General features: G+C 42.8%; 1 protein-coding gene across 1 annotated transcript; it reads right to left on the reverse strand.

Annotated features, from left to right (window-relative positions):
• Nucleotides 1-267: 267 nt before the first annotated feature.
• Nucleotides 268-1,799, reverse strand: LOC120902914 (endochitinase-like). Its single transcript, XM_040311996.1, has 4 exons — nucleotides 1,561-1,799; nucleotides 978-1,490; nucleotides 729-911; nucleotides 268-646 (listed from the first exon to the last, which is right to left on the reverse strand). The coding sequence occupies exons 1-4, from the start codon at nucleotides 1,783-1,785 to the stop codon at nucleotides 356-358; spliced, it is 1,212 nt and encodes a 403-aa protein (XP_040167930.1). The 5' UTR covers nucleotides 1,786-1,799; the 3' UTR covers nucleotides 268-355.
• Nucleotides 1,800-20,228: the final 18,429 nt, after the last annotated feature.

Below are 20,228 nucleotides of genomic sequence, written 5' to 3' on the forward strand. Positions count from 1 at the left end.
AGCTGTACGAAGCGACGTGATTGAGCAAGCGACACCAAACCAAGCCTGATGGTTGATGATCAACGTTGTGTGCACAGACGAACAAAGCGATGCGAAAAATAAATCCCATCTTTATGGCAGTGCTAAATATGCCGTTGCCTTTTCGGAGCAGGGTGAATGATTTTGTTTTCTTGAATATATCACCTTGGGATAAGCATGAGAAATAGAGGTAGATTTTGTGTGATTTTAAACACAAGAATACAAAAGATATAGTTTAAGCATCGTTATAGACAATCTTATCGCTATTGGGTATACAAGATTCAATGACTTATTGTTGTGCATAATTTACTGGAATATTTTTATACCAGTTCGAGCTTTACTTCTTATTCCACTCGATCGCAAATCCAATGTCGGAAGGAATCTGCTGTAAACGTTGATAGATGAAGGTGGTGAGAGAATTCCTCGTGCCACAGAAGCCCCAGAAGTCATCGTAATCCACGTACTGTAGTATCACTCCTCCAAGTCGCTTTTCCTGCACGAAGTTCATTTTCACTCCAATGGAAGTCGTATCTTCGTAGCTCATCCACTGATTACCACGAACGGCAAATGGCATCTGTCCTATTGGATCATAGAATAAGCTCCAACCGCTTCGGATAAGTAGACATAACTGTGAAGAAAGAGATGGTTGTTTCTAGGTGAGTTTGAGTACATTTTGGATGTTTAAAATATTGTTAAAAATATGTCCTTACCTCATAATAAGGATAGTAGCCTTCGTAGTAATATTGTCCTTCCGCACCTGGCCCAACGGTTGGAGCACCTACGTTGTATGATGCCGGATTGGCTAGGGTGTACGCCTGCCCAAACAGTCCAATTCCTAGGATCAGCTTTTTCGGTGGACATCCAAAATCGATCCACGTCTCGACACCATCAACCTGTGTTTGTTCATTTGAACAAAATTTAGCTCAGACAACTAACTAACAGCCGTGCCTCATCCTTACCACATTCGTTCTCGCGCGGTTTGATTCCGTCTCAAAAGACCTATTGCGCATCGGGGCATGCACATCGGCCACATTGTTTGTGTGGGGTCGCATATCAAAGGTGAACAGCGTCACGTAGTCTACCAGCTGACAGATGCTGGTGACGCGGTAGGATTCCCTCAGTACTTTCGGATATACAGCACCAAAGAAGAGCAGCTCCTTGTTCCTACTCTTCAGACCCGCTCGTACGTCCGTCAGCAGCGATATCAGTGACTCACGATCGCTGGTGATGCCTCCAAATTTAACCATTGTTCCGGGCCACTCCCAAGCAATCTCGACTCCACTCAACCCGTACTGCTCCAGCAGCTCCAGAATGGCCTTTACAAAGGCACGCCGCCGTTCGGGTATTTCAGCCATGATCGAGTAGGACAGTGCTTCTTTGCCTCTTTCCAGCACCGTAACATAACTACGCACTGCTGCCGATCTCGCTTTGACGGTGTACATAAACCCACCTAGCTGTTGTATTTCTGCGTTCTGGAAGTAAATACAACGCTCATTAAGACATCATTTAGAAAGATTCCAGTACACGTGGGGTCGCACGCACATCAAAGAAATATGATCCTCTCCGCCATTCAGGAAACGTAATGCCACGATAGATCACATCACTGCACAACTCCAATGGGATCTCGTTCGCCGTGTACCGTCCGTAGCCCTTTGTTTTTGGGGAATCACTTGAAAAGTAGCACATTAGTCGTTTTCCGCCAAGACCATTGCCACTACCGAACATGAAACAAACTAAGCTAAACATAAGCACAGAGCGCCACATCATTGCAACCTTCGCGGCCAAGGGACTGCTAAAGAACTGATACAACAGCACAAGCGGTTGAAGTTCTGGATGAGACATTCTGTGTGATACGTGCTAAAACCTGTTCTTAGATCTGAGGGAATACCTACCTATCATAAATGGTTCCTCATGGATTGTGTATACATGTGACGCATGAATTGTAAACAATCTAATAAATAAAAACTGGTTGTGGGTATGGCAGATTGACCAGGGTAGCAAAATAAGGGAGACAAGATGCTAAATAAACATTCCTTTTGTATAAGCCTCGCTGTGTTTGTTCCATTAGTTGATTCTTTTTTATGTGTTTTATACATATTCAAACGTTTTGGTGACTTGTTTTGTTGTGATGACATAACTGAGTTAGGCTAACTCAGGCATAAGCCAAGTAGTATTTATTTTTATTTAAAAATTAGCTTATGGTTGAAACTTAAATAACAGCATATGTTTAGGAAAGTCAATGATCATTTTTCAATTTAATTTATACTCATCCAATAAATTCAATCAATTCAATTCAAATCCGTTTTTTCAGGAAAAAATTGCATGAAATTTGAATGAAAATATTTCCATCGATCCATTGATCAAGTATGTTGATCCATTGATTCATCCAATCCAATATGTTGATTTATTAAATAATGTTTATCTGTTTATTGACTTTGAATTTTCAAATACACGAATTAATACAATTATCTGATACGGTTTAGTGCTTCTATAAACAACATAATGGAAAATAATCCATTAAGCAGCTCTTACACTAAACTGTGTCATTATAAATTTTCCCCCAAAAACACACTGGGATATTGTTTATTATTCTCTAGCGAGTTTTACACATCGGCTAGCAACTGCACGCAAAACAATTACAAAACACTGAGCACGTACTACGCCGCTATGCCTACGCTTCCTCTCGTAGATTCGAAAGATTTATTCAAACAATACATTGCAACCCAAAAAACTGCATCGGATGCAACAACGGCCAAGCATTCAGCATCGAAACCCTCGCCGAAAACGAACGATATGTGCGTGTGCGCTCGAGGAAAGCGATGATCATTAGTCGCAAAACGAACTTCTTCACACCATATCGTTGGCACTGACACCGCTGGCCATGATAATCGTTCCGTCCGTCAGCGGATTCGAGCGAACTCCTCTTCTTGCTGTTCTGTGTACGTACGGAACGGCCTGCACCGTTTGAGAGCCACCGTTTGCATAAGCAGCAGGTACATCGTCTCGTACAGTGTGGTTGGCTTCATAAAAAAAGCGAGTACGTGCGGCTTGAAGTCCACTGAAATGACCCAAACGGAACGCACCGCATTGTTCTGCGTCGTGACCGGTCTGGCGAAGTTGGCAGACATTCGGCAATTTATTCGACATTTTATCACCAAATCGTTAAGTAAAACCAATAATCATTTGTTAGCCGTGGTCGTTACGAACGTAACGAACGTTTCATCTCTCTGTGGCAGTGCGTTTCCGGAATGACGGGTAAAAAGTGGAAAATTCTGGGAAGGATTAGTGTCGTTTTGGATATTACTGGAACAAGCCACTTTGAGCCAACAGTGAACAACAGATTGCAGAATGGTAAATACAATCGAGGAAATGGATGGTTTGAAAGCCAAACTCAATAGACAATTTATTTGAACGTTGTTATGCAACTTGCAACATATTTTGTATTTATTCAAAACTATTTTGCCACGTATTTTTATCAAGCAAATTTACAAACTATTACTTGATTTACTTATGATAATAAAGAGTTTTCAAAAAACCTGATGTTCCGATTCTCATTAATCCTATTGCAAAACGCTAGCCAGGCGTCTCCATTAACGCTTACATGTGTAAATTGACATCTTCAAACAGCCATGCTCTCCTTTGACTGAACCGTTAGTTTCCTTTTCGTCAGCATGCTTCTAATCATTATAGCAAAATTCTTCGCATGCCTCATTTTCAATGTGATCGCTCAAAGCCTCGAGTTTGCGTCACTGTAATTCTTTCGACCGATTCTACCCTTTCATCCTGTAATGGCACAGGCCTGTCTCGCTATTATGACTTCTCCATCGCAGAGCATTTGTGCATTCGCATTGCCACGGGCATTTGAACTGGAAGTGGCGAGAAATAAATCCCACCCCAAGCCTGTCGAAAATGTTGTTGTCGGAAAATAATGACTCTCATTTGTTCGACCTCATCCGTCCTCGGTCCTCCAAATGTCGATCGATTGTATCGGGATTCCGCGGGACCGTTCCGGCAATTGGAATACGATTTGCGGGTACGGGCAGAAATGATGAAAAGCACCCTCAAAACGCTCCCACAGTGTGTCCTCCAGGCTGGTTGCTTCTTTCCGTTCGAAATGAAAGAAAAAACAACACTCCCTCAATCAATCGTTCTGCTCCGGCAACCCCTTCGCCAGCTTCCTCGATGTACGGGGCATGCACGAAAAGTTGTGTCTCAAATTGAATCAACGAAAGATAAACGCCCGCATAAAGCAGCTGCGATTTTCCAGCCCGGGCGGCAACGTGAAAGATGGATGGATTTGAATATTTTAACCCTGGCACATCGTTTTATTTATTGTTTTTCATATTCCTTTCCGATTGCATTTATGTGACAATAAATTTTACCACCGGCACTTGGTACAGCGCCGACTGCCGGCCGCTACTCCATCGCTACTCCGTTCCATTGCGCCCCGGAGAAAAGTGTCGTTTCGAGTCGATTTCGGCTCACATTAGTAGGAGTGTGTTTCAAAATGGACGTACCGACGACCGTTCGAATGGGACAGTTTGTATGCGGGAGGGGGGGGGGGCTAGCAAAGGTGGAGCAGGAAACATACTCGGCTAGTGAAATATTAGTGCAAAGCAAGTACACACATACGCGACCGAGCGCGCCCTAGCCCGGCAGCATATTGGTGGATCGGCAGTGCCGGGGCTCACAACAAACAACGCAAACAAATTCAGTAAAATGATTTCAATCATCATTAGTCACAGCTGCTGCTGTGCTGGTGAAGCGCACACTTTTCGCGAACGTGGATGATAATGCGAACAAGCTTCACCCCGATGGAAGAACATATGATGGGAATAAGTAATATATACGTATTTGTTTTCTTTTTTTCGCTTTGTTTTTTCAAACAGAGGAGGGAAGTATTGCAAACATAGAATGGGCATGGAAGCAATGAGTGATTCGTTTGCAACAAGGGGAGCACTGCCGAATGCGTTTATCGATTGTTAACCATAGGTCATTTATTTGCTAAACGTTCGTTCTGGCTGATCGAGGCGCTAAATGGTACAGAGAGAAACAGTGCGAGGGCTGGATGAAGTTCATGTTGGGAGTTGTTTATTGCGTAACAAAGTAGTTTAATGTTACAACTACATCTTTTTCATAGTCGAACTACTAGCTGCCCTTTTCATCTATATTTTACACGGTAATAATTTAGCAAAAATTATTGGTATTATGAAATTATGCATCAAAATGGACTATGATATTTAAAGTCTGTAAAAAGGCTAATTATCACTATTTTCTATTTCTAGCCAAAAAGCTGAAATTTCACTCTATCAGTGTTGACATGCTTGTTAAGCTAATCTGCGTTGTCGTTGTTAAGCTAATCTGCGAAAAATCGGTGTTTGTTTAATTTTTTTCCGACTAAAAACAGCTCGTCCAGTTCGGTGTGTGGTTTTATGTAGACTGTTCACATGATTTTAACCACCCAGTGTCAAACTTCATTATATCAAAGCTGGCTAGAATACAAAACCCACCTATTTTTTGTATCTTTTGATCACTAAACATGATGAATGTTTCTACTTTCATGAAACGTTAGGACAACGGACGAATTTCTGTGCCCTGATCTTGGCACATGGTTCGATTTGCATTTGTTCTGAGCTCTACCATGGACAGAGCTGGCAATTCAACAGTCAAAAACAGACTGCATTAACACTTTCAGCCCTATGGCGGACATCAGGGACTTTGGAAGGAAATAGTTAGTTGAGTATTTTAGGTTCTTAAAAATTGATAATTATTTTTGGATTATGTCTTCTCTGTTTTGAAGTGCTCTAAACCTTGTTGAACATATAAAAGGAGTCTGATAACTCTTCGCTCGCAAGCAGGGATGTACCAAATTTGATATTTTCAAATTCGGGAAAAAAAATCCAGGGTATTTACCCTGTAAATTCGGTATTTTCCCGAGAAGATTGGGGTTTTTCAATCGCCCAAAACCTAATGAGAGTTTTTGCATATTGGATGTAATTGGTATCTATTGGTATCCAAAGTAAATTTGAAGTGAGAGCAGACATTTTGGCAAGCATTATGCCCGAAGTTTAATGATTTCTGTAGAACTTATCTTAAATGAAGAACACAGAAAACATCAGTCCTATATCTCTTAACAGAGAGCGCTTAAGCACTTGTATTAGTCATGAGCGGGTCAATTCCAACCTACCGGGCCGGATCAATCCATAAGCGACCCGAAGTCGTACGGGTTCAGTAGGTGTAACGATTCCGGTAGGTGCAAGTATACATAAGCGTCCCGAAATATCAGTAGATGCGAGTAAGCATCTGCGATGCCGACCCGTTGGTGCAGTGAATTCGGGTCGGGTCGGGTCAAAATAGGTGCAATACCCGACCCGAACTCGCACCAACTGGTTGGAGTCGATAAACTTTTTCGCACTTTAACTCGCAATTTAATTTCAGAATTTGATTTTTTTTAGATCATCATCTATTCAAACATTTGGGGAATATATGCTTTTGCTTAAACCATATTTGTACGACATGCGTAAATTTTCCGGCTCGATCAGTGAACAATCTACTCGTTTTGTTGTGCATCCATTCAAACTTGCTAAAATATCTTTCAACAGTTGTCAATTCCTTTTGTAAGGCCATGTTTAATATGAACTAACTCGAGTTCATTTTTATCATTTAGTGGCATACCTTCAGTTAGAGATAATTTACACAAAAATCAGACCAGTATCTTATAATCATAGAAAAACCAAGCACAGTATAGCCGTTGACCAATACAATAAGAATAACGCAGTTTAATAAGAAATGCAAATAAAACAGCTTAACAATTCCGATCAAACTCATCACAACTAGCTACTTTATTGAAGATTAGGAATGCATGGAGAAGCAATATTTTGAATGCCTATCAAGAGATTATAAAATAAAACAACTTACATAAGATAAATGATATGCAAAACACTCTTTGGTTTGTGATTGTTTGCTCACAGCTACAGTGTGCATGTCAAAACACGATTGTACCATTATTTCACAAAATATGGAACAAAAGTCTTACACATTTTATCTCTCTTTGCACCAGCTTAACTGAACGCCTCATTATGCATCCGCTTCCGGTGAGACGGGAAAATTATCATCATTATTAGCTCGAGGCGTTGGAAAGCCGTCGTTCTACCTTTGTGCGGTTTTGTGGTAGCATTACCACCTTTCACAATCCTTAGCAACCATGGGAACGGTTCGATCTTGGGACGCTGCAGCTAACCTGCAACTGTTGTCACTCGAGAAACGAGACCGACGCACCAAACCGCAGTCAAATGTGTTGCCCGAGAAGAACAGAAGGATTCCCCTGGTGTAGAATAAAGAACACTGGTTTAGAAAATCGTTGATCCTTTATTGATCGGGTTTGAAACCCCAACCCTCTCCACCTTAATTCTCGCCCTCTCTTTCTCTCTGTCGTTTCGATCGGAAAGTGCATCAGGACACAAACATCGAAGCCACAAGGCAGGCTCGAGCGGTTCCTACAAGGAAGGCCCGATTTATCCTCCCTTATTTCGGTAAGGTGTTAAGGCAAAACCACAAACGCCGGCCTATAATCAAGCCCGCTAATAGGCTGTGTTTTTGTTTTCTTTTCTCCCTGTTGGCCCTCCCCTTAGCGCCCTGCCTTCGCTTCGGTCCATCCGCACCAGAAACGCATACGCATGGGGCGCAACCGTTTTGCCCTAATCGGAGAGCCTAAAACTATTAATTATGCTTCGATTCCGAAACATTACACCCGCTCGCACGGGGCACCGCGGTTGTCAGTGGTCGTGTATCGGGGCGTTTGGGCGTTGGAAAAACGGTACAGATTTGCCCTGCGTCCTCCTTTCCCCCCCTGTGCTGCTCCCATCAACCAGCACCGTCCGCACCGATTATGTGTGAAGTTGTGAGAACGCGTGAGAAAACGCGCCAGCAGAGACGCAAGGACGATCGCGCGCAGGGAGCGATCGCGCGAGCGCCCAGCCGTACCGAGCCTGTGTATTGTGTACATGTGCGTGCATGTGCGCGAGGCTTGCGCAACAAAAGGCATAAATAATGATCCGTTCGATATCATTAGCCAATCATTGGTTGAGGTTCTGCGACGCGATCGGGATGTGTTTTCTCTTTGTTCTCTTGCCGCCGACCGACCTGTACAAAGGCGCGCGAGCCGCGCGCAAAGAGGTGAACGCCCGTGATCGTGAGCTTTTTTCTCCGTTGTTGATCTTGTTTTTTTTTTGCCTCTCTCCTGCCCCCTCTCCACCGATCACCGTCGAATGAAAGAGTTCGTCGCTTCCTTTTGTTCAGCTTTTCTCGCCAGCGCCCGATCGCCAGCAGCCACCCCTTTATTTCGGGTGCGCTGCGCTGGGAGATGATCTGGCCGCAAACCGTACCACGAAAAAGAGAGAAAAATTGCAAATTAATCAATGCCTCCCATCTTCCACGTTCGCTAGGTCCAGGTTTTGGCCCTTTCGGCCGAGTGTCTTGGAGGTGTCGATCGAAGAAATATGGTACCGGGTCGTGGTGTTGCAGAAGAAGCAAGGTAGCTTTACTTCTAGCGAAATCATTCTCCTTTTTCTCCCACTTGTTGCAGTTGCAGCATTTTAGAGGTAAAGGTAAGAAGAAAGAGAAAGAAATGCTTCTTTTTTTGTTGTTCAGCCGCGCGAAAACAAGGTGCCTGAAAGCAGCTTTTTAAACGGAACCGGTTTCGGGAATCCTTTACCGGGCTTTGATAAGGGCGTGGCCCACAGGCCGACAAAGCCTGTCGGTATCCTTTGACGTGGTGATATGCAGTCGCACGTTCGCTTGGATGTGTCAGTAATTTGTGTGATTGAAAATTTATTCTGCAAAAAAAAAACAGCAACAACAATCAAACACACGTGCTTTTTATCTATTCATTTTGCGGGAAAATCTTTCGCGGAAAAAGGAGATGGGCACAATATGGAATGTTACTGGTGCGTTACTTCAAGCAAGAGGGAGTATTTTTTGCACATAAATTCAGAAAGCATCAAATGAAACTGATAAGATTATTAGCTCGATAACGCAAACACTTTGATTCAAGTCTTATTCATACGTATTTAATAAGCTAATCAATTTAATCAAGAATTTCTAAGCTAAATTCTAATAAGATCTCACCAACTTCAGGCTATTTGTACCATTGAGTGATACGGTAATTGATTTTAATGTTTTTATTTATTTATTTATTCATCTTCACGCTCTTATATCAGCTAAAGTGCTAGAATTGTTAAGCTCATGCCCCTTTTTCTATCAAAATTAAGCTTCAAATTAGAAACATTACAGCCTCAAAGATACGACCACTAATGAACGCAGCGTTAGAACGAAAAACAAAACATCAAAAACTGCACCTGCACCACCGTCTGCGCGTGCTTGTCGGCATCTCTTTACAACCGTCCCGCGGGAAAGGATACCAACAACAGGCCGCGATCGCATTTCATGCTGTTTCATCGATCGCCAAATAACTTTTTTTTTGTATTGTTCTCTTGAGAAAAGGGGTTGGTCAAGAACCATCAAAAGTTTTTCAATTTTCATTGTTGCTTTTCGACGACCGTGTTCACCTGTCCCTCCGCAACGCTTTACGAAGCTGCAGGTTTCTCAAACTCAAACTCAAATTTGTAGATTTGACTGATTGTTTTTTTTTTCATGGAAATATTAATTTAAAAAATATTCAACGTGTACACTAACTTAAATGCCTATTGGTGTGTGTAGCAGTTACAACAGCTCGTAGTCTCAAATTGTTTTGTGATTTAAAATAGTGTAAAACAGTTTCACTCAGTATTTTTTTCCTATTCAGCAAAAAAAAATCCATATTCATGTTTGGCCTGTGCATAATTCATCGATTTGTATAAATCCATAACAAGGCCATTTACAATACGGTACCATTCCTTCTGTATCCACAGACGGTAAAATAGACTGTGAAAAGGTAACCACCGGGAATAATAATGAAACTCATTAAAATGCCATCTCCCATTTGCCGCTGCACTATCGCCGATGCACACTGGCGAAAACGCAACCAGCACTGGCAACCTGCCACGAAGGCCGCGAATTTCTGCACCCACGATCCACGTCCAATTTCGTTGGGGGTGAATTATCGTCCCTAGCATCTGATAACTGTCGTACCGGGAACAGTCACGAGTTGGGAAGTGAAATTCAACTACCCACTACTCGCAAACCCAGCCCAACCTTTGGGGAAGTATCGACGTCGAGCCTTTTAAGCGTCAAAAAGATGGTAGCGAAAATAATTATAAAACCATCATTACCCGAGGCTCACTTTTTGCCGTGGATTCACCGGATGGTGTGCACCGGTGTGAAGTGACTCAGAAGTTCACTGTTGTTCCCAATTGGTGCTACCCGCTCGCTTGATCAGTCTGTTGGCTTGGCCGTGTTTGAACTTCGCTGTTACTTTAAATGCAGTGGCACTGCAGCCTACAAACGCCAATATCATTAGCGATCGAAATCGGATAGCGAACCAACAACAAAAAAAGCCTCCAAACGATGGGCATTTAAAATAGGCCTACGAAATGAAAGGACAAAATGCAGCCATATGCAGTGTCGCACAAAAAGGCGAAAAAGAATTCGGTGCCGCACGCCCTTTTCAGTCGCCCGCTGACCTCCGTCCCGGGGGAATTGAACGTTGATTTCAATTTTACATTTTCAATTAAATTGTTAATGAGAACACGATACTGGCCCCATGGGCTGGGAATTGCAATCTGATCAATTATGGTTTTATTTACTTTCAATTAAAAAGTGTAGCGTACGGGCCATTTTTGGCGAACGGTTCGACACCTAGTAAATACTGTAGCAGGTTGTTGCACGTAATTTGTGCATTGGTATTGATCGGAAACTTTGACATTTAAATTCATTTTCATAGAGTCAAATAGTTACATTCATCGAGCTTGACCTGCATTTAAATTCAAAGAATGTAAGAGCATTCATGCCAAATGTTTCCCTTTTTATATTTGAAATAGGATACTAAAACAGTTTGTACTCAAATATAATTCGTAGCTCATAAATAGTAATACATTTCTAGTTCTTGAACAGCACATGGATACATCAGATTCATTTGATGTTTTGAATTTTGCATTGTAAGGAATTTATAGGGTTGCTTTGGAAAATTTGGAATGAAAAGAATATCTTTATCTCTAAGAAAATCCATCCAAAAAGCACGAAATTCTCGCCACAGTTGATGACACAACATGGACACAGTTGATGACACAACAGCCAAATGAGAAGGATATTTGAGTGTACACCTAGAAACTAATGTACATTTAGGAATGAAGTATAACGATATTAGACACCCGTCAAGTTTATTTAAAAGATATCCTTATGAGTGCGTCAGAGAAACTCAAGAAATTGAAAATACTTTTTGCCGCTTCAAATTCACCGATAAATCTTCCCCATTCAGCCCAAAACCATAACAGATGGCGCTCAATTACTTGCTCGTTACCGTGGTTTCCTGTTCCTTCTAACACTTCTCTTTATATTCCACCAATATAAAGAGAATATATTTCTCTTTATATTCAAGACGATTACGCATCCACAAACGATAGCGAGAGAGGAAAAAAATCGTCCAGGAAAGTCGAGAAAAAATACAGGTCAAAACCACGCTTCCTAATGATTGTGGCGTGAACTACGACGTCTTAAAGCATGCGCGCTCGTCCCCATACAGCTTCCCCGCCGTACAACGTGCAGAAAGCCTTTGCTCATGTCTCACTACATGAGCTGGGCGATTTGCCGCACCGGCCAGGCAGCCCTTTCACGCTAAAAGGAAGGCACACACACGCGGGAAGGTGGGAGCACGGGAAGATGAACCGTAGCCGTAGTGGGACAGATTTAGCCCGAAAGAAACCGAACGCTGGCGCCCATCACGCGGATGGTGTTAATTTAACCTGTCCTCCGCTTTTCAAACGCTAATTCAAAAAACCCGCGCCGACATTGCACTGGGCGCTCAGACTCGGGGCAAGCAAGCGGGGCAAACCCCCCTCCTCGCTTGCTCGCTCCCCGTACGTTGATGTCAGTCTGTCGGTGGGACGCGGCAGCGAGCGATGATTTATGATATGTTGAGATGTTAACTTAATTACATTACCCCATTCCCGGGGTCTGCCGTGGAGAGGACCGTCCCATCCTCCGAGGACATCGCGAGCGACCGGCGAGGGCAGAAAGCTCACAGGCCTCGGTGCAGATCCCTTGGTTTCTTGGCGCAGGCTAATCGTTTTTCTATCGAAGGCGCTTCTTTTGCTCCTTTCTGCACCTTTGTTCCAACATTATCTCGGCCTTTCATCGTCCACTCCGCGTGGATCCATTCCGAGCTGGTTGATCTATGCTTTTTGAGGGACCAAACTCTGAAGGTGTGAAGCCAATGCTTGGGCTCACTGAGATGTATGAGAAGTATCGGATACATTTCAAATCAGCTCGGGCTTAACCGAGTGAATACCATACATTTATCATCCCATCCGAAGGAAGGACAAAACCACGTAATTAAATGTATTAAGAAAGGTGCATGGTATCGATACGGCAACACATCCTGCTCTAAAGCAACGCATTAATGAGAACACAATTAAAATTCACTAGCACTCACCTTCAACTCGGTAGGGTGATTCCTTTCCATTCAAAAAAAGTAACTCCACTCTTTCATGCAAAACTTCTTCCTGTCCGTGGTGGGGTGAAGACGTGCATCAGGAGAAGCAACACCACGGTGCAGCAAATAACATCAAAAAGGTGTGTGTTTTTTAATGTGCAAGCGGAAAAACGGCCCTCCGATAAGGGCCTAATGCTGCCGATGGGCTGATTTTAATAAGAAACGGCAGCACGGCACGAACGACCTCAACTCACCAGCTCCACTCCAATGAGGGAGCGACTCCCAACAACGACACGAAAGCGCATTGCGCATCGACGTTCCGATTTGGAGCGATTTGCGCACCGCGATAAGGCGCTCGATTTTATAGCGTGTAATGAAGGGTAATCAAGGATCGACATTTTTATGTTCACAATTTATTCAAATTATGCGTTAATTATGTGCATTCGAGTGTACACGCTCGCGCACCCGGGGTGCACCGGGCCATTGCATCTTTCAGCACGGGGCAGCAACTGGGCAGCCTCTGCCCAACCTGGTAGCCCTTTGGCGGTGGCGGTGCACTTTGCTTTGATGTCGGTGGGTGGGGTTAGGCCCGGTGGTAAGGACATTTGGCCTGGCAGGAACCCGGAGTCCAAGCGCGAAGCATCGCGAACCGAAGCTAATCGACATGTGAACTACGCATTCGTCACGGGATGACGTTCGGTGATGTAAATAGGAAGAAGTCAATGCGTTTGAAGGATGAGTTTAAAGGAGAAGTTCAGAAGGGACATAAAAGACATTGATGACCAAGGGCCGATAAGAGACGAGCACAAATTAAATTATGTGCTTTTAATTTTTTTTAATGTTGAAAACATCGCTGTACATGCGTACAGAAATTTATTGATCGTTATTGCCTCGTTGTATACTATCGTGTGAAAAAGGTAGCAAATAATATAAGAAAGTCGTTCTTCTTAGGAATTTTAATGAAACAGAGCGAACGGTTACCGAAATCTGTCTTGCTCGTTGAACTAGTAACCTATAAATATCTACTTGATGTCTTCATTACCTTCTTGTTCTCTTGTACAATAGACCAAATAGTTCATAAAGGTACAAATGACGAAAATAGGATGTCAGAACTATCAAAAACCATACAAATTTTATATGAAATAACTAAGATTGTTAAAATGTACTTATATTATTTTCATGTTTTAAATTCATATTATTAAGAATCTATTCTCTATTATTTATGTCATTAAATCCGCTTGCATGGTGCAAATCTGAATAAGCGTCATTTAGACCACAAGGTGTGTCAATAATTGATTTGAAGAGCAGTTAAATCTTCTTCATCGAACATCAAACTTTCAATTTTATCGCAAAGCAAATCATTAAGAACAAGGATTATTAAATAAAAGTATCAGAGTTTTTATCTAGATCTTAGTTTTTAATGATTTTTTTAGTTCCATTGAATATTAAATTCGTTTAAATTATGTTGATGAAGTCAGCAATAAACATAATTAAAACGCATCAAATACACCAACAATTTTTTGTAACTTTAAGCTTGAAATTACAACACTCAAAATGTATGCAGCTTCATTCAGATGATTCTATTTCTGCGTTTCAAGCCATATTTCATACTCATTAGCTATTCATTTTCAAGCAGGTAAGGCAAGTGTGTCAATGGAGCACCGAACTAAGTTTGCAACGTGTCACCTGAAATGCACCTTTCCCGCAAACGCATCCGCCAAAACGATCGTATGCACTTTATGGTTCTATTCACCATCGACCTAACCAAACCCATTGCTCAATTCGCGCCCCAATATTAATGGTCTGCTGGTGGTGCAAACGAGCGTAGAAGAAGGTTTTCAACCCTCGGAGTCGCATCGGAGCACCACCACCACCAACGAGTTGACCAGCACCGGCACCGATCGTGCGGTGACTCGGCAAAACGCGAGCTAGGGGCAAGCAATCCAGGAACGGGCCCGCAAGATTAATGTTGGCTTTGATCAACGGGTCGGTTCGCAAGAGACGAATGTGTCCACTTCACTCCACTCCGCTGGCGCTGTACCGTTCCCACCGTTTGGCGGGCTTTCTTGAGCGAAACCGGTAGCCGTAATCGTTGTCAATGCGGTTGTAAACAAATGTTTCCCAGATAAGCTCACAGTCCGTTCCGTTCCATTCCCGTGTGCCGTGCCGTGTTGTCGCTGGCAGGATAGCGATCGTCCGTCTGTCCGCTTTGTCCAAGGTGCGGTCCTTATCTCTAGTTGGACTCGTATCGTTGGCATCCACGCCACGCAAGACGCTGCCGACGCTCAAGACGACGGACCTGCAGACGTTCCCCCGTCACTGCGTCGTCTGGGTGATAAATGGTGTTTTGCTGCTGCTGCTGCTGTTGCTGCTGGGGATGGTGCTGGTGCTGTTGCTGCGGATTTAATCGTGGCAGCGCCTCGACGAGCTTGCGCCTCATCGCGGTCATCAACGATCAATTCTGGTGTCGCTGGGACGAGAACAATGGTGTGAGAGATGTGGCGTAAAGGTGATGTCATTTGCTGCTGGCGAGTTCTTCGCAGTAATTTTAGCTATTGCTTGGCTTCTTGATTGAACTTACTGAGTTTAAAGTGTAATACAATGCCAATATTATGTTTCCAGAGAAACTATTCCACTATTCCCTGTGATGATCTGGTAAATATTGAAGAAAGCAACACACAATCCAAAGAGATGATCCACAACAGACCCCTATTTTTTGCACCTTATCTTCACTGCCCACCGCTTGCTTCTCGCGATCAGCCCGTGGTAAGAAATTTGCAAAACCACCACAAAAACTCACCGCCGATCAGCGCTTTTCATTATGTCAGGCAGCGCGCTGGAAGACATTAATTTGCTTCTCGCCGCCGCCCTGTGTGAGGAGGTGTGAAAATATCCTCCCCGCTTTTGATTTTCGTCGATCTCTAATCTGCCGACACAGGCCCGTACCCTTTCCATACGGGCGGCGCAAGAACATAACGATCCGGCGAGAACGGAATGGGCGACCAAAACTTTCGTTCCTTTGGGTATTTTCGGTTGCTTCCGAAGAGTGCCCAAAGCATCAGCAGCAGTAGGGAAACATAACAGAGAGGAACGGACAAGCGTACCGAAACAAAGTCCAACAGGCTGCGAGGGTAAAAGGTGAGAACGCTAAAGGAGCGATCTTTGGTAAGCGTCTTGCAAGTGGACGGCAAAAAAGGCAGCGCTTCATCGAACCGATCGATCGGCGGCTCGCTAATTACAGGGCAGCGAATGCCCTCCTCGCTTCCCTTCCTGATCTACGTATCTTCACCGTACGCGTGATCGCCGTACGGCTTCGTCTTCCCTCCAACCCAACGGGTCAACCAGTGCGGGATGGGTTTTTGATGAAAAGTGCATCCCTACTGACAGGTTTCACACCGGTTTCCCCAAATATTCCATTCGCTAAGACACTGGGATGCGCGTGGACCCAGAGCCGTTCATTCATCGGGACCAACGGTTTGAAGCCAAAGCAGCACACCGGCATCGATTTATGATCGTGTGAAATTAACCGCCCCTCCGTCCGCCTGGAGCAGCGCAGATCCTTCCGGGTGCAGAATCTTTTCGCTTGCCTCAACCATCAAGCTCTGACTGCAACACTGACCCAGAAGCCAAACGCACGGCACGAACGCAAACCAATCCAGGCCCTTTTCGCAACTCACTTGCCCGTGGTTCGATTAGATTTGATCCGTTTATAATTTTCCTCAATCGATCGGTATCGCAAAACACTCCGGGCAGCGAGATTGGGCAGCGAGATTATTAAAAAGAAATTAGGCCCTAACACACTTGCCGCTCGGAACGGTGTTTGTTGCACGTTCAGTTTGATGCCTCTCGGATTCCCGCACCTTCGCACCAGAAGCCAATAATTTCCGAGATCGAAGATTACCGAGATCAAGATCGGAGCGAAGCTTTCGTTTGCTCTAGGATTTCCCTTTTTTTGTTTTGTAGTTTTTTCACCGTCACCTCCCATTTTCCGATCGTTGGGCCAATCGATTTCTTTCCCATTTGGTTTCGGGGATAGTTTTCTCATAGGAAGATCACTGTTATTACCCTAACAATTAAGTTTTTTTTTCTTTCTTTCCGATGACCAATTCCGTATGAGTGTCCCAGTTTTGGCTGTTTCTGCAAAAGGTGTTTTTAAGGATGGGTAAATTAATGCCATGTTTATACTCGACTTATCTTAAGATTATGATCTATAGATGTGTTTCGTTTTAATAGTTGTTTGGAAATGGTAAAATAAATATGAATGAATTGGATTCGACTAATTGCTGCTCAATATTGTTTACCATTGCTCAGCAGTTTTGTAATTTAAGTATTGTTTTATGTTTCCCTTAGATTGTTCATTTGGAAGCCTTGGGTAAAACTATAAAAAGTGTGACAAATGGTATTAATTATTTCTCATGTTAGCTATTGTTGGAAACAAGCCTGTCAACTGAGATGACGTTTTGTGCATGTGCAATGATATTAGAAGGGTAAAAGGTACAAAAATAACGTGCAAATTCGAATTGTTCGCTTATTTTTTAGTTAGAGCGCCTGTTTCTAGCATACATTGTTTTTCAATTAGTGTTTCAGGTTTTATGCATCGAAAAAGCTCATGGTAATGCCTTTGTAAATTTAAAGCTCGGTCTCAATATAAGTAAGTAGGCTAAAATTTAACGCTCTCGACATATTACATATCAACTACTGAATATCAGAATAAGTGAAACTAAAAAAAATGGTTCTTTCTATTTAGTTTTAAGCTAATGCTTATAAGCTTAAACATTACACAACAACCATCTAAGACAACACTTTAAAAAAGGAATAACTGCTTTTTTGGTCTAGCCCAAATAACAAGAATGTGGTTGGACATTTAGGGGTTGAAGCCGAAAGAATATCCCAAATAGTCAGCTCGTACTTTATAGCTGATTTAGGGCTGTTTAACGTAAAATCGTTCCGATGTCGTACTTTGTGGCTGATTAAGAGATAGACGGTACTTTGCGGAACTATGGAGCTTTTTAACAGGCACATGGTACTCTTTGGAACTTTGCGGTTGATTAACACTATGTGTAGGGTTCATGATGGAACTTTAAGGTTTGTTAAGAACGTGTACCGAACTTGGTGGAACTTCATAGCTTTTTAATGCATGACATCGGTACAAGGTGGGTCTTGTCAAAGTGTCAAAGACAGACGCCGCCAATCATCTCATTGCTGCTGTACAAGTTAGATTAGTTCTTTGAAGAAGGGATTTTGAAGGAAGTGATTGTACAGTAAATTGTGATACGTTTCGTGTAATTTATGAATATTAAGGATTTAAAAATATACACATGTACACACACAAAACAAATCCTGTTGTTTATTTCATCGATGACGCTTGCTTGAAAATAAAACACAAAGAAAAATAATCCCCGGCACCGTAGCTTAAGGAAGCTGCTTAGGCGCTATTTAGAAGGACCGCCTGAAACTTTGATGCTGTTTATCTACTGCAAAAGGCGAATTAGAGCAGCGATCTTTAGCGTGCCAAAATGAGCTGTTTAAGCAATTCTGGCTATTTGGGATGTAGCTAAAGATTTAAAAAAATTGAAAAAGGAAAGATTTTAAATATTATATTAAAACGACCTGAAACCACATTCGTATTCCGATTTGCACCACAATAGTTATGCAGTTTTTGCTTCCTCGATTCAAATATTATGTACGAGTCGTTCTAGAGTCCTAAGTATGAGTTAAGTACATGATCTAGAGGCAGATTTGCCCCGAGATAGGAAAAGTATATAGAGAGTAATACATCTAGTCAAATATCCTAGTATGTTTCTATACCTACGTCAGCTTAATATTTAGCGATACGTGCCTAATTAGGTACCAATCTACAGTGAGATCTACAAATCTGAATTTTCATTTGTTTTCTTACTTTGATGTTCTGAATTGAACTAAATTGTCTTGCTTTAGCCAAATTACACTTGGTTATCTATCTAACTGAGTGGGGTTTCAAAATGATGTAGCAAGCTGCAACTAAAACTGCTTTAGACATTTAATTTCCAAAGATGTAAACATATAGTTTAAATTGCCTACGAACAATCACACGGAATAGTGTCAAGCAAAACCAGCAAGCTGAAATTGGTTTGCTGATTGTATAGTTTGCTGTCTAATTGACTCACAACTGATTATGTGATTCAGAACAAAACGCCAACAAAGCAACGGATGAAAGAAATCTTCTTGAGCTGATACTGGTTGCAGCACTGTTGCTGTTATAAATGACTGAAACGATAGACCGTGTCATATTTGACTTTTTTCAAGAGAGCATATTAGATGCTCTACAATAGCACATTTTTTACTTGATTGGCAGCTAACGCACCAGTTAAAGGCTGTATTGTTGCGTATGAAATGTAATCATTACTAAAGTTATTGATTATTCATTGAAGAAATTACTGATTAGTGCACCTGGGACGGCAAATGTCACAACTGACTAGATAAATTACGCTCTAAAGTGTTTATTTTTAAATCTAATTAAACATCAAATGACAGCCTGTCACGAACAGAGGCCGTGTCGCTGTCCGCCTCAAACGGTAAGCATCCGTACCTCTCCGCAGCAAATGATAAGTAATTTATTAGAAAAATTTCTTCCCGCCATGATTGAGTAAGTCAATTACGGGGACAACGGGTTTTTTTTTTGCTGCTTGTGCATCACCTGCATCGTCATCGCCATCCACTGCAACCTTACTAAGTAACCGGTGTGAAGTCGATAGTTGCAATTTGGTGTTGGTGTGGTGTTGCAAGCAACTTGTTTGGCAACTTGTTTTTTTTTTTTTTTGCAACCACCAACAAAGCGGTGCGTGCGGTACATCTTGGCACATTATTTTTCTCACACCCATTGGCCGTGCGAGCCCGGTAGCTGCCACGTCAACCCTGCTGCTAACTAAATGGACGAGTGTGTGAGTGCCGGAACAGGCAAACCTTTGTGAGCGGATAATTACTGAATCTAAAGCCGATGGAAGGTCCTTGCACACTGAATTACTCTTGCGCACGAAGGGACGACGTGTTGATGATATTCAATCAGGCTTCCTGTGCGCATTGGATGTGAACGAACGGCAGAAACTCGTTTGTCTCTGAGAGTAGTGGCTCACGGCAGGAATTCAACTTTTAGCGCCCTTGCTGCTGGGGCCAAGTTAAGCTTTTCCTTGGATAAAGTCATTACTCACTCATCAGCCGGACCCGGTCTGGCGCGCTCGCCCCGAGGGCGTTTTCGTGTACAAATATTAATATTAAATCAACATTCGATCCCATTGTCCGTGTTCTCCAAATTGGTTTATCACACCATCACAACACTATATCGATCGAAACGAGACAGCACGATACGGAAAAGAATAAAAACGGCCCAAAAAAGCTGTTCGGGTACCATTGTAATGTATCGGAATGGTGTCACGCCACCACAGTGTGGTAAATATTTGCCTTATCAGCAGTGTTTTGGTGTTTTTCGGTCGGCGTTTTGGGAAAACACCGACACATTCGTTCCGCACCGTCGTCTCTGGCGTCTCACTGTGCTGTTCTTCTTTTCTCTTCTCTTGCTCACTCTTTCACTCTCTCTCCCTGAGGGGTGTCAGTTCATCCTTTCGAGATTCCTGCTGAAAATTGTTGC

Source organism: Anopheles arabiensis, chromosome 3 (genome assembly GCF_016920715.1).
Source record: "Anopheles arabiensis isolate DONGOLA chromosome 3, AaraD3, whole genome shotgun sequence".
Lineage (NCBI taxonomy): Eukaryota > Metazoa > Arthropoda > Insecta > Diptera > Culicidae > Anopheles > Anopheles arabiensis.

Coding starts and splice junctions, on each gene's coding strand:
- LOC120902914 (XM_040311996.1), bottom strand. CDS start 1,785: ATGATGTGGCGCTCTGTGCTTATGTTTAGCTTAGTTTGTTTCATGTTC. Junction 1,491..1,560: donor GAGGATCATATTTCTTTGAT/GTGCGTGCGACC, acceptor ATTTACTTCCAG/AACGCAGAAATACAACAGCT. Junction 912..977: donor ACCGCGCGAGAACGAATGTG/GTAAGGATGAGG, acceptor GAACAAACACAG/GTTGATGGTGTCGAGACGTG.